Source organism: Podarcis bocagei (genome assembly GCF_964188305.1).
Source record: "Podarcis bocagei genome assembly, chromosome: 14".
In the NCBI taxonomy this organism is placed as follows: Eukaryota; Metazoa; Chordata; class Lepidosauria; order Squamata; family Lacertidae; genus Podarcis; species Podarcis bocagei.
In genome coordinates, this window is record NC_138139.1 from 18,419,780 (window position 1) to 18,435,237 (window position 15,458).

A 15,458-nucleotide genomic window follows, 5' to 3' on the forward strand; every position below is an offset into this window, starting at 1 on the left:
CTTGATGGCCTTGTATAACAACTATCCTAAGGTTTCCTTGACTTGAGCAACTTGTCAATAAGAGAAGATGATGAGCAGACTTGCCTCACCTACTCAAGAACCTGACCATTAGGCCTGTTTGGACCATGTACCTTGCGGTTGGATTACTGGTTGGGGCATTTCGATGCGGAGGAGGGATGACCATACCATTTTTCTGACCCGGTCTTCTTTTCTGCTATGTGGCAGCCTCTTTGTGCTAGGCCACAGCCTCACGGCTGCCATTTTGTGAATAGTGTCTTAGCCTGTCAGTGGATAAGAGGGAGCTGATCTGACCTCTTTGTGCTAGGCCACAGCCTCACGGCTGCCATTTTGTGAATAGTGCTCAAGGAACGTTTGAAAATTCCCTTCAAAAATCGGCAACATTCAAAGCAAAGATGCCAGAGCATGCTGGAATATCACACAGAAAACAGCCAAAAACTTTATACTGCTTGAAAAGAAAAAAAATGTAAGTTCTGTCCTGAATGCCAAGCGATAGGTGTACACCTCAAGGAAACAGCTGACCTGTCATTGAGTTCTCGGATGTGCAGAGCTGCTCCCTCAGCTTTTCCACGTCATCAGGGTGAACCTGCTCATAGAGAGTGCTTCCAAACCACTCTGACTGGGGCTGGTTGAGAACAGGAGTGACAGAATCGGACACGTAGATCACTCGGCCTGTCTCAGCAGCAACAACGAAGAGGAAGCCATCTGCAGCTTCAAGGATGAGGTGTTTCAGTTCCTTGCCAAGAAAAGGAGAAGAAACAAGTAATTTAGGGAGCAAGCCTAAATAAAGGAAAAGCAAATTTTAACAGGAGTGCATAATTATTTTTGTGCTACTTCTTTTCAATACTGCATTCATTTCCATTAGCAAAGGCCGGCTTTTGTCGGACAACGTATTTGGATAAAACTGCAGTAGTTTAGTGAATTGCTTTGTTTTACTCGCATTCAGTCTGTCATTCCTGTTCACTGGGCTGCATTCAATACTCCCTGTCCACTTTCGCAAGGACAAGTATTAATGTGGATAAACAGAGGAACCAAACACAGCAGCTGCGCTCATGGAAATTTATTGTGTTGTAAACAGCTTTGGGATTTTTTTCTTTAAAACATAAAGCTGTATAGAAATGAAGTTAATAATAATACTAATAACAATAGCAACAACAATAATAGCAAGTCAGGATATCAAGTCACGTTTCAAATGTAATGTGCTGGCTTGCCTGTAAGCCAATAGCTATAGTTTCTGGTTACACATGTAACAGGAAACTGTGGTTAAGAGCAGAATCCTGGCTTGTTCACTTGAAGAAAGGAGAACTCTTTGGGCATGGGTATGTAGCTGCATGTAGCTGAACACTATTCATTTATACCTTGGCTTATTAAGTCAGGATTTGATTGTGTGAATTTGCCTAGCATCTTGGTCTGGTCATAATGCTAACTCGCTACTAGGTGGAATCTGTGGCCCTCCAGATGTGGTTGGAAAACAACTTACTTCAGCCCCAACCAAGACAGCTTATGATGGATCCCTGGCCTCACAAAAGTCAAAAGCTACAAAATAAGCAACATCTGGTGGGCCATGGGTTCCCCGTCCCTCTGCTAAACCATGGTTTAGTGTTACATGTATGAGCTTCCCCTCCCTCCCCTTCTGTAAGGAAGTCATAAGCTTTTGTCTCCAGCTAACCACAGTTTGCAATTATGTGCAAATCTGGAACTAAGGTTAGTCTTACCTGTGGCATCCCCAACCCCCACTCTTTAACACATATACAATCTTCTCATTTGGATCAAATGCAGGGGAGATAACTCAGGGCCACAGATGAAGTCACATATATGTTTGGCTTACCTTACTGATCTCAATGGATGAAGAAGTATACCAGTGGTTTTCAACCAGTGTGCCCAGCACCCTGGGGTACCTTGAATGATGGTCAAGAGGTGCCGCAGTCAACACCAGCCTCTACCCCTCTTTCCTTCCCTCCCTCCCCTGATGCCCTCTCGCGTCTCTGCCTCCCAAAGGCTTGCACAGCTGTTTGTTGCAGCAGCCCTGGCTACAAGCTACCAAGGAATGGTGCCTCTGGGGATGGCCAGGGGGTGCTTCCCAGGGTCCTGTGGGGGCAAGTGTGAGGAGGCACCTCTCTTTGGGGTGGGGGGGCAGCTCAGAGACTGGGGGGCAGCTGCGGCTGCCCAGAGGATTCCCAAGGAGAGGGAAGAGGAGGCTGAGGGAACCCTCCACAAGGGAGGGTGTTTGAAAAAGGGTGAGAGGCCACCAGCTCTTCATGCAATGGGTGACAGAACTGGGCTCCTGAGCCCCACAGGGGTGCCGCGGAAAGCTGGTCAAGGGAGCCATGGACTAAAAAAAGATTGAAAACCTCTGAAGTATATAACCAAAGACTTAACTATGCAGAAGCCATTTCCCAAAACTAGTGATAACACAACATCGCTAACAAAACTAAAACTAATACGAAAAGGGTGGCACTCATTCGAGCTCAAGCCACAGCAACCAAAAGCTCGCCGCAACGACAAAGATTTTTTTTATGGTGCTTCTGAAAATGCTGACATGTGTCTGCAGAGGAAGGGAGTATTCCACAACTGTGGAGCAGGTGTGGTAAGTCCCATGTGCACATGAAGTCCCCTTCATTCTACCTTATGTTTTTAATGCAGACTAAGATGTTTTATGCATGTGCTGCCAGACCAGGAAGTGCAAGTCTGGGGCTACACATTCTCATGACCCCTCTGATGAGGTTCAGGCAACTTCCTTGTGGGGAGAACTGCCAGTATCTTATTCAGGATCCACCCAGGCACCATCCTCTGACTCAAGAGAAGGAGCCCCTCACAGTACACCCAGCTTCACAGAAGTCTACAACACAAGGCAATGGCCCTATAACCAGCCAGTCAGCTCTCCCAGGAGTTGGAACCTACTATACTCCAAGTATGATCACCCCCTCTATCCTTTGTTAATTTGTACAAATTGCCTCGCAATGCAACATAGCAGTGATGTAGACTTCTCTCCCCCCCCCCACTCCCTCAAATACAATTCCATGGAGCAAGGAAACCAAGGCATGCCATGACACAAATAATACCACACAGAAGAGGGCTGGGGGAATATGGGCCTGTATCTAATGTTCTCTGCTAGGGCAAGGGCTCATTCACAAGCCGACGGGTAAATTTCAACACTGAGCAACAGGGGAGCCAAATGCAACAGGTGCACACATGGAAACTTGCTGCGCAACAGATTGCACATATTTCGCAACGAAACTACCGGCATTCTCTTGCACAATGACTTTCCGCTAGCTTAAAACGTTTCACACCAGCAGAGGTAAACCGCTAAGTGACTTGAACTTAGCGCTACACCAGAGAAAGTCCATGGCTGACATTTTCAGTGGCAGCTGTGTGTTTTGTATCACACCACCCCCAAGTATGGCAAACATCTGCATCACACTAGTAGATGGAAAGACTAGTAGACTGGAGACTGAAAGGCACAGGGGTTCCAAGGGCAGTTTCCACCCACTGCACAACAACAAGTCTAGTTCTGCCATCCCGTCCGGGAAGTGCAGTCAAAGTGGGGCAACCTTTGACTGCGCTTCTCCGTTGGTGGCAAACAGATGCTTGCTGCCGTGAGTGTGAAACTGCACTGAAGGCTCCCACCCCTTCGTTCAGGGCCACGGCCTTTTTCCCCAAAGAAAGCCACCCACCTGCTCAGTGAGGAAGGAAGGCTTATATGCTCCATCGGTAGATTTGTTCCCAGTGCCCCTCATGGACTTCATGTGTGACACTGCCATGCGGAGAATGGTCAGCTTGTCAGGTTTGCGCGCCAAGGCGCTGCAGGTGGGCACCATGTCAGAGAGCTCGGTGATGTACTGGGTCATCTTGTTCCTCCTGCGTCTCTCGATCTCACTATGGTTCTCCCTAAACGCACATAAGAAGGAGCAAACCGAGAGAGAAAGCGAGATGCTGTCGGTAAAAGATGCAGTGCTTGGAAATCGGTACAATAGTCAGAGCACGTAGGAGGGTTGCGTCACACTCTAGCATGGCCAAGAGATGGAGAACCAAAAAGACAAGGCTACGGAGAGTGTCGGGAGATTCTTAGGGGGTTCCAAATATGTTCTATGGACCAGGGCAGAGCTTCCCAATCTTGGGTCTCAAGTTATTCCTATCATCCCTGGCCACTGTTCCTGCTAGCTAGGGATGATTAGAGTTGGAGTCCAAAAACAGCTGGAGACCCAAGTTTGGGCAACCCCAGGCTAGGGCAACTTTTCTCAACCAAGTGTCCTGCAGATGTTGGTAGACTACAGCTTCCAAACCCCTCTTACCATGCTGGCTGGGCTGGTTGGAATCCAACAACATATGGAAAATACTGGGTTGAGGCAGCTTTAGCACCATCCCAGTGATGGCCCTGCATTTATCCTGGTGCAGTAGGGATGGGGAACCTGTGGTCCTCCAGGTGGTGCCAGATTTCAGCTCCCATGAGCCCCAAACAGTATGACCAATAGTCGGGGATGATGGAAGCTGTGGAGGGTCATAGGTTCACCACCACTGTGTTACAGCCTTCTTGTGGCTGCCATCCAGTCTTACAAAAATAAGCAATGGTTTGGAGACCAAAGGGACCTTTGGCAATGGGTGGTCCAATTTCCACCAAGAGGGAGAGATTCATTGCACCTCCCTCCCCTACATCACTGGTCAGTGTCCCAGCCTGTCCGAGCCATGCCATGCTGGTAGAAAACAAAACTTATCGGGGGCACCTTTCACTCACGGACTTTCGAAGCGCATAGCAAGGTAAAGCATTCTTTTGTCTTCCATTTTGCATTTTGGGAAAACTAAGGCAAGCAACCCCAAGCCTAGTGATTTCTTACAGGCACAGGAGCACGGATGGAGCCCCCCCGTCCACAAAGCCTGGTGTTTTTAATGGAGGAAGTAGATCCACGTTCACATTTATTTGTATGGGCAGATCTTCCTCCTCCACTGAAGTGAATGGTGTGGGTCTCTGCAGGCCAGGGAGCTCCATGCGTGCCTTGAAGTAAACACGGAGCTCGACATTGAGACAATAAATTGGTGAACACCTGGGTCACGTAACCACTTCAAGTCCAATCTGAGCTGGTGGGGAGAGAAGGGAACCAATAGTTTCAAAGAGAGCTGTAGGATTACAAAGCTTGAAAACAAAGCTTTGCAACACTTATAAATAGGACTCCCCATACTTGAGCCAATCTGTCCAGTGAAACCTTCTATCAGTTCAAAGAAATGTTATGTTCCAAGCAAAGTGAACTCCATGCTATTTTTTAATTGCCCCCCAGACAACCCAGATAAGAAATTCAGTGATTAAGAAGTATCAAAATAGCCCAAATGAAAAATAAATAAATCATGCAATAGGAAAAGTCAAATTCTGCAACATGCATAAATTATACAACTGAGCAGATTTTATTTATATTTTCGTTGCATAATCCATTCTAGTTTTGCAGATCACAGGGAGGGGACAGGAAATTATGGAAAGTGGTGAAACTCCAGGCATCACACAAAATGGCCACGTGCCCAGAGCCAGGCTTGATGTTCAAACTTGTATCTTGTTAGTAAATGTGTTGGATTGTAAGTTCTTTGCAGGAGAGAGGCAGGGTCAATAATGGGGGGTGTGTGTGTTACTCTAAAATGGCTGAAACACATTTTGCATTTTGTTCCAAGAACTTAAGTGAGGGGCAGCTATAAAATGGGGAGGAAAGGATAAAATGTATTCCAGAATTTCTGCCAGATTTTAAACATAGAATCCCTCCAGGGAGAACAAGAGAGTTCAAACAGAAATTTTCTATAAATATATGTCCTGAAGGCATCAAAAACATATATATCACAGAGGGCATTAGTGCATTATGCTGAAATGGGTGCGTGTGGTGTGTGGAGATGTGAGAGAGTTGGGAGAGGTATCAGAGAGGTATTAGTCCCTTGGTATACCTGAATTTAAATGCCCAGCATGCATGATAAGTTACCTCTCACCAAAACCCTTCTGCAGAACAAGACAGCTTGATTGCATCGATGGCATCCGAGCATTGAGTGATGCCTCAACAAAGGAACAAGTCAGACCACTGGTCCATCAAGCACCATACTATCTAAAATGAGTGGCAATGGCTTTCCAGGGTTCCAAACAGATCTCTCTCAGAGTCCAACCCATTGGGGATTGAACCAGGGACTTTCCGGCTCTGCCACTAAACTGCAGCCCTCGGTAGAGATCTCCCAGAGCCCGCCTTCTGAAAGCACAGACACATTTAGATATTGCAGTGACGTCTTTGCTGCAGATCCCAGACACACCGCCCAGGGTTCCATACAGTTTCCTACGCGCTGCCTTCAGTGTTAAAATCATTTTGCCTCCCCAAAATTGCTTAGCCGGGTCTAGACAGTGGCGGGAAAGTGATTCGCAAGATGCAAGCAAGAAGCTAGGCCAGCTGCTCACTTACTGGGTGGCATTAAGTGAGATCCTTGGTCAGCATAGAACACAACTGGTGCATCTAGCTCAGCATTGTCTACACGGACTGGGAGCTCCTCTCCAGGATTCCAGACAGGGTTCACTCCCAGCCATACCATGAGAATCATAGAATTGGATGGGACCCTGAGGATCATCTAATCCAACCCCCTACAATGAAGGAATATGCAGCTGTCCCATACGGGGATCAAACCTGCAACCTTGGCATTATCAGCACCATGCTCTAACCAACTGAGCTACCTGGAACTGAACCATGGGACTTTCTGCATGCATAGCAATTGTTCTACAGCTGAGCGTCAGACCCTTCCCAAATGTCCCCCTATTTATCCCAGCTTTTTTACATCCATTATCTTCTGACTGTATATTATAATTGTTAACGTTCCAATATATGCTCTGGCAGTTATCCGTGTTGCTAGATGAGGTTTTCAGCTTGTTTTTGTTCACAACTTTATTTTTCATTGAAAAGCTTGCTTCTGTTATAAGACAGGCTTGTCCCTCACTGTTCTCTCAACGCCTACCTTGAGTATTTTTCCTTATCCCCAGAGATTTGATCATCATACCTGTAAAAGACAAAAAAAACACATAATAAATAAATAGGGTTACAGAGGACAAGATTGACAAAGATATCACCATGTACTCACGTTCAGCCAGATGGGCGGGGTATAAATAAATTACTGTTGTTGTTGTTGTTGTTGTTGTTGTTGCTGTTAACAACACATCTGGCAATCTTACAATTGACTTGCCTCAAAACGTAATGGCAAACCATTGTTTAGTGTTGTGTGCACAGTCTCAGATTCACACACTCCTTCCTCTAGTGCAGGCATGGCCAAACTTGGCCCTCCAGATGCTTTGGGACTACAACTCCCACCATCCCTAGCTAACAGGACCAGTGGTCAGGGATGATGGGAATTGTAGTACCAAAAACATCTTGAGGGCCAAGTTTGGCCATGCCTGCCGAGTGCAACCATGTAATGTAAATTAGCAGATTCGTTTCCACGTCTAAAGTAACCACAGTTCCCTGTAATGTCAAAACTTGGAGAACTGTGGTTAATTTAAACCAGAGGTAGCCAACATGGCACTCTGTCGGACCACCATAGCCATTAGCCCCAGCCAGAATGAGCCAAAGGTCGAAGGTGATGGTAATTATACATCTAGAGGGCACAAACTGAATTCCCTTAGTTTAAACTATGGTTAGTGAATAGGCTAGGGCTATCAGCCAGCTTGCTTGAATGAACCACAGTTTAAATCAACCACAGCTTTGATGTAATGGGGAACTGTGGTTAGCTTAAAAGTAGTTGTGGTTGCTTTTCATCTCCTCCTTGCAGCTGAACCGAGGGGAATGCAGCAGCACTTGGTTTGCTGTGGCTTGTGCAAGCAACACTGAAACTATGTTATAATATTTCATCTGAAAAGGCCCAGGTGCCATTTTCGGATACTTTCTGTTCTCACACGCATCTGACTGTGGTTCACGTGAAATAACACCATATACGTGACTTTTTCAACATACAAAAGTTATCCATAGCCCCTTTTATTAAAAAGAAAAGAAAAGCCATAGGGCTTTAAATACATTTTGAATTTTGCCATGATGCTGCAATTAGACTCACTGAGCAATGCAAAAACTTGAGCCTAAAAAATAGCAGCTAAGAGGTTGTTAACGCTGCATGCAGCTGATGGATCTAAGAGCTCCCGGGAAGCTGTTAAGATAAATGCTCCTTTGTCATTCCATTCATTTCAAGAGAAACTGCTGTCTCAGGTTGTGCGATGACAGCGCAGTAAAACTGCAGTAATAAAAGCTTACAAAGTTTGACATATTACAGAAGACAACCCCTGGTCATTCTGATTTACTTTCAATACACTGCAGCACTGTAGGTTGCCAAAGCATAGGAAAATTATATCCAAATAAACCTACTACATTGAGCGCTTCTGTCTTGAAATTGGAGAGGTATAAAATTCTCTAATGAAATAAAAATAGGGCTGTGATGCTGAATAAATTATTACAGTGGTACCTCAGTTTATGAACTTAATCTGTTCCGGAAGTCCGTTCTTAAACCAAAACCGTTCTTAAACTGAGGCGCTCTTTTCCTAATGAGGCCTCCTGCCATTGGTGCCCTTCCACCGTTCGGATTCCATTCTTAGACTGAGGTAAAGTTCTCAAACTGGGACACTATTTCCGGTTTTGCGGAGTTTGTAAACCTAATCGTTCTTAAACTGGGCTGTTCTTAAACCGAGGTACCACTGAAATAGTTTTTACTAGTAAATTTTTTAAAAAATGATTTGAAAGATGAAAGCATTGCCAGCAGACATTAACAATGAGAATACTCCATTAATTCTAATTCAAAAATATAGATTGATATAAGCAGTCCTTATGTCCAAAGAGGTGTCTAAATGAGATTGACGATTATAAGCTGTATAACAACAACAACAACAACAACAACAACAACAACAACAACAACAACAACAACTTTATTTATACCCTGCCCATCTGGCTGCGTTTCCCCAGCCACTCTGGGCAGCTTCCAACAAAAGATTAAAATACAATAATTCATCAAATATTGAAACTTCCCTAAACAGGACTGCCTTCAGGTGTCCTCTAAAAATCAGATAGTTGTTTATTTCTTTGACATCTGATGGGAGGGTAGTGAGATCATTTGGCCACTGAGTGGGTGGTGTTTGATCTCCCAGCCTTGTAAAGTAAGGCCACATTTACACCATAAATTTAAAGAGTGATGATACTGCTTTAAACAGTCATGGCCTCCCTGAAAGAATTATGTGAGCTATAGTTTGTTAAGGATGCTAAGAGTTGTTAAGATGTCCTTCTAATCCCCCTCACAGAGCTACAATTCCCTGAGTTCCATATGAAGAGGGGTTGATTGTTAAACCATCCTGGGAACCATAGCTCTTTGTTAGGAATAGAGATTTCCTAACAACCCTAAACAACAAACTACATCTCCCAGAATTCCTTGGGGGGAGCCATAATTGTTTAAAGTGGTATCATAGCTGCCATAAGGTTCAAAAAGTTAAAAATAATTTATAAAAAGTACTCCCTCAGAAGAGGCCTATGTATGAGGAAAATGGGAATGTCACTTTTAAGGGAATGTCTGCCATAAAACATGAGTGCATCACCTCAAAATCTTCAGCCTGTAAGCCTGCGCCCAGAATCTGTGTTAATTTTTAAAAGTTGCAAAACCCCAAGCGGTGTTTCAATTACAATACTACAGGGCACACTCTGGGCTTCAGAATTATCTGGAATATAGGGAGACTCAGACAGACTATTAGTTCATCCAGCTAGGATCATCCACATGCACAACAGATGATCTATCACTGAAACATGGCCCTGGTTGCATTGTTTCCTCACTTGTAAATTTATGTAGCACTGATGGATTAAAACTTGCGATGACATCTTCAATTGGCAGCCCTATTATTACGTGTAATAAATTTCAGCAACAACCCTGGCAGACCAATAATCCAAGTTTGTTTACTAACTCCACTAACACGTCCCTTTTTGGAACCCTTAAAAAAAAAACAAAAAAAAACCTCACCTTGAAAATTTGCTGGGTCCTTCACCATCTTCATCATCAAACTCCATCCTGGGGGGAAAAGAAAAAACGGTAAGTCTTCTGAATGAGTCATTCTGATTTAAAGAAACAAAGGCTTCAATGTGGCCTGTTTCTGTTTTTTCTATTGAAAACCCTTTCCCCCCTTTTTCTGTTTGCTAGTGCTGCTTCAGAAAGGAAGGAAGGAAGGAAGGAAGGAAGGAAGGAAGGAAGGAAGGAAGGATAAGAAAAGACTGGGCTAGATTTGATTAGCAGCCCTATCCAAACGCCACATTTTAATGAACTAATTCGAAACAGATACGGCATGGCCATGTAAAAGAATCATTCTACCTCAGCCTAGCCCAGTTTCCAAAAACAGGATTCTAAGACCACCTATGACCTTCCCATGTTTCTTTAGTTCCTGCTTCCCACCTCCAACTTCCCAGAAGAAGGAGGAAGAAACTGCTGGAAAGCTGGTCAGTAGCTCCCACCTAGAGTTTGGCTCTGCCTAGACTCTTGGTATGTCCAAGGAGCTCTGGGCAGGAGCCCATGACCAGTGTGGTCCCCAGAGCATCCTTCTGAGGGAGTTCTGGGCCCAACTATCAACTCCTGGACCAGTTTCTTTGCCCACAGCTTTCCTCAATGTTCCTCAATGAACTCTTGTTCTGCTCTCTAGTCACCGTCTGGAATATCTTTAACTTTTCATGGAAGAACTCCAAGAACCCAAAATAAACTCTGACATCCACGTACCCTTCTTTTTTTTGCCTCCTATGGATTCTAAAGGGTTTAAGAACAGACATAACTCCCAGAATGCGGTGCGGTTTTATAACTGCAGGGAAACATTTGCAGCCATGTGGAGATCAGAATCCAAAACCCACGAGATACGCGCGAGGAACGCTTAGGCCAGCCTTTGCTGACCTGGTGCCTTCCAGCTGCTTTAGAACTACAACTCCCACCCATCAGCCCCAGTCTGTATAGCTGATAAGAGTCGCAGTCCAAAATGTCTGAAGTGGTTGATGAAGGTTGTCTTAGGACTTATGCTACCCTGGTTTATTTTTTAAATTCATCATGCATTTTAAATTCATATTGTATTATTTCTATGATGTTAGCCGCTCTGAGCCCGGCTCCAGCCGGGGAGGGCGGGTTACAAATAAAAATAAATTTTTATTTTTATTATTATTATTATTATTATTATTATTATTATTATTATTATTATTTTCTAAACCCCCTCCCCCCCCCAGGAACTCGAGGCAGAGTACATGGTTCTCCTTCCTCCTATTTCATCCTAACAACAACCCATTGAGGTAGGCTAGGTTAAGAGAAAGTACAGTGGTACCTCAGGTTAAATACTTAATTCGTTCCGGAGGTCCGTACTTAACCTGAAACTGTTCTTAACCTGAAGCACCACTTTAGCTAATGGGGCCTCCTGCTGCTGCCACACCGCCGGAGCACAATTTCTGTTCTCATGAAGCGTATGTAACCTGAGGTACCACTGTAATTGATCCAAAGTCACCCCGTGAGCATCATGGCTGAGCTGGGATTTGCACCCTGGTCTCCTGGTCCTTGTCCAACACTTTAAGCGTTACCACACAATGATTTATATTGCCTTTAAGTACTTGAAACTTCAACTAGATCATGCTCACAGTTTGCAATTCCATCATTTATATTTTCCTTGACAGAGAGAGAGAAAATGACACTCTCTGCATCAAATCAAATTCTTTCAAAAAAGCCTTTTAATTCCTCGGTGGGAGCTGCGGCTGTACGCATATTGGTGAAGAAACAGTGACATCCAGTGGCCAGTTTGGCAAACTGAAAAATGAAATTTGTTTCGCACATGAGCCAACCCAATATACCGTATTTTTTGCACCATAACACTCACTTTTTTCCTCCTAAAAAGTAAGGGGAAATTTCTGTGCGTGTTATGGAGGGAATGCCTACGGGTGGCATGCCTATGGATTTTCCTCCTCTAAAAACTACGTGCGTGTTATGGTCGGGTGCGTGTTATAGAGCGAAAAATACAGTAATTTTAAGTCAAACTGAGACAGCATGTCTGCTTCTTTGAAGGTCCTCGACCATCATATTCACAGTATCGTTTACTTCCATCTTCAATGTCCTCCTTACGTCAATTATATTTCACTTTATGTCATTTATTTACCATGAAGAATCTAGATCTATCCATTTATATTTCCTCAACAAAACACAAGGTGGGAAAGTTTAGTGCAAAAAAAATTGCATAAATAATGCATTTTAAGACTGGCTGAGATATTTGCTTCTTCCTCCATAAAGAACAAGCACAGAGAGTGGTGGGCAAATGGCCTCTTGAAATTCAGAACTCTAACTGGGGAAATGTGCAGTTCTCTACGTTTTGTGATGCAATTCTCCAGCCATAAAATGTGTGATATCTTTTGGCTTTCAACTCATTGATTACTTTTATTGCTGCTCTTTGACTTTTCTCTCATTTGACAATGTACAGTGGTACCTTGGTTTAAGAACAGCTTAGTGTCTGAACAACTTGCATTAAGAACGCTGCAAACGCGGAAGTAGGTGTTTTGGTTTGTGAACTTTGCTTTGGAAACAGAACATGTTTCGCTTCCTGTTGAGTGTGTTCCATTTGTAAATTGATTCCCCCACTGCGATGGGAAAGCATGCCTTGGTTTAAGAACGCTTTGGTTTAAGAACGGACTTCTGGAATGCATTAAGTTCGTAAACCAAGGTACCACTGTATTTTGAGGAACACTTATACAAGGCATAACAAAGGATTTGAGGCCGGTGGGAAATGTTTCAGAACGCATTATCAGAGGCTGTGCATGCCTTTGAGGAGGTGGAGTTAACAAGCTCTGCACCTCATTTTTGCCCTGGGGGAAATGGAGTCACACCCCAGAACATACCAAATCTCTAATCCAGATAGATTCTCAAAATTCCATCCCAACAGAAGCTATGTTTGCATCAGTGGGGTGCGTCCCATTATGTTTTGAAGACTGGGCTATTAACCTTTAGGATCGTAGTACATGGTGTGTGAAATGCAATTCCGATCTCACTTGACCACATCAGATGAGATCCTCTAGCCAGAGCGAGTAAATTGCACACCACAAAACAACAGCAGAAGTAATTCTAAGAAGACAAATGGTATCACTGCAGAGAAAGACCTTTCTTTTGTTTTGTTTTCCAAAGTACACAAGGGAGAGAGAGAGAGGCAGGTCCTTTTCTTAAATGGAAATGTTCAAAATGAAGGAATAATTCTCTTTCCCATTTCATACATTAATTGCCCATTGCGAAAGGACTGACTCAAAACCAGAGAAATAATTATATTAATTTGAATTTTTCAGTTCCAAGCTGCTAGATGTCTTAAATATAAGAAAAATGCAAGCTAAAATTTAAAAAAGAAAGCAAACAAAGCCTTTTGGATTGTAGTAATATATACTTACTTACCTGGGAGCAAACCCTGTTGAGCTCAATGGGACCTACTTCCAAGTAGGCATGTACAGGATTAACAGTAAACTGATGCAAGGATGAAAGGCATGTGTTACAAAGTTCTCTCTGATACCATGTGAGAGGGCAGGAAAAACTTGTTTAAAATGTCACTAGAGTGAAATTTAAAGACATTTAAGGAAAGAGTGATACACAGTCAAGAGATGAAAGCTTTGTTCGGGCCAGTTCCATCTCTAGGCTGCAGGTGGAGACTTGCACATTTGAAAGCTTCCCCATGAAAACACACTTCCTACAGATAGATTGGGAGGAGAGAGGGAAGCCAGGACTGCCTAGATGACGTCATGTCTGAGTGAATGTACAGAATAAGATGAGAACCTAAGCAATGATTTAAAACACACAGAGACACCACGTACCTGGCCCTTATGCCATAAAGGTGCATCCTTCAATTAGTATGGGAGGCCCCTGGTGGAAAGTTCAAAAGCCACAGCATTTTCCCATTAGAGCCTTACACAGCATCTGGCCCCTTCCTAAGAAGAAGGGTTTGGATTTGATATCCCGCTTTATCACTACCCGAAGGAGTCTCAAAGCAGCTAACAATCTCCTTTCCCTTCCTCCCCCACAGCAAACACTCCGTGAGGTGAGTGGGGCTGAGAGACTTCAGAGAAGTATGACTAGCCCAAGGTCACCCAGCAGCTGCATGTGGAAGAGCGGAGACGCGAACCCGGTTCACCAGATTACGAGTCCACCGCTCTTAACCACTACACCACACTGGCTCCCAGTGGTAAAACCAGCATAAATGATGCAAATTTCTTTCACCTGCATAGCTTCTCTGTGTTATCGAATGAATGCGTTTTAACACATTAAAGAATTGTTTGTTTTTGTTAGTCAGGTCTGAGTTATACATGCCGCACACTAGCGAAGTTTTACTCTGGACAGAACTGGCATTTAGCTACAACAACAACCAGGCCAGGGAGGCTGATTCTCAAATACAGCTGGCAAAGCAGAGCGGACAAGGGCTTTGATGTCACTAGCCCTCCTCCTTCCCCTGTATATCTTCCTCTACCTCCGAATCTCCCCCTGCCACCAGCGGTAGATCATATGCCCGTGCTGCCCAGGGTGGGCGCACTCCCAAGGGGGGCATGGCACGGAGGATGCCCTCCCAGGCGTGGGACAGCCGCTCGGGAGCCCGGAGCGGCATGTGCGCCCTGCAGCCGGGGGCGGAGCGAGCCACCCATGGCAGACATTTGGGGCGCCACCAGCCCACAACTCCCAAGCCTCCCCCAAGCTGTCAAAGCTAAGGGGGAAGGGGGGAATTCCACGGCTCAGGATTGGCTTGGGAGTCGCAGGCAGGCGGCACACTGAATGCCACCCCCCTCAGTGAGGGCACCTGGGGCGGACTGACCCCTCACCGCCCCCCTTCCTAAGCCCCTGCCTACCACAGGGATGGCTGCCCCACTCCCATAACCCCTCCCAACCCTCACCAAGACACATAGCATCACTGATGCACCCACAAAGACTAGAGACATACAGCAGAGGGGAGCATCAGGAACACCACCCACAAGGAGACAAAGAAGACGACAATAAGACATGACTCACACCCCAGTTCTCACCTAGGACAAAGCCTCCACTCCCCCTCCTGTCTCACAACCAGGAAGAGCAAAGGTCCATGTTTGGACTCTATGGTCATAGTTAATTTACATGCCCCATTTCCCCACAAACACATCTGTGCACAAAATGGTCCCTGAAAAAGTGGGTTGGCTCCAATGCAGTGCTAGCCACTGTGTTCTGTGAGCATGAGGATTTCTGCTCCCTTCTTCCGCCTGTGCACCCCCTAAATCTGTTCTGGGGGTTGGGCCAACCCTCCGGAGCTAATTTGGGGAACAGGGCCACCTGGATACCTCCCAGTCTAAATGCAGTACTACAATAATAGTGCGTAATAAAGAAGTATAATATCACTACAACATAACTGTTGCATCAAAATTCATTAGCATAAAGCTCACCAAAAGTTAAGTAAAACTACCCAATAACTTCAGGTC

The 15,458-nt window shown here is 44.8% G+C and overlaps 1 protein-coding gene across 4 annotated transcripts in view; it reads right to left on the minus strand.

The window, feature by feature from the left end:
• Window positions 1-15,458, minus strand: part of ARNT2 (aryl hydrocarbon receptor nuclear translocator 2) — a 152,264-nt gene that overhangs the window by 96,625 nt on the left and 40,181 nt on the right. For all 4 annotated transcript variants that reach the window (XM_081171129.1, XM_081171128.1, XM_081171130.1 and 1 more), the window contains exons 3-5: window positions 10,000-10,047; window positions 3,693-3,906; window positions 541-754 (exon numbers count right to left, since the gene is read on the minus strand). In XM_081171129.1, coding sequence (XP_081027255.1) covers window positions 541-754; window positions 3,693-3,906; window positions 10,000-10,047 — 476 coding nt within the window. The remainder of the gene's footprint in view (window positions 1-540; window positions 755-3,692; window positions 3,907-9,999; window positions 10,048-15,458) is intronic.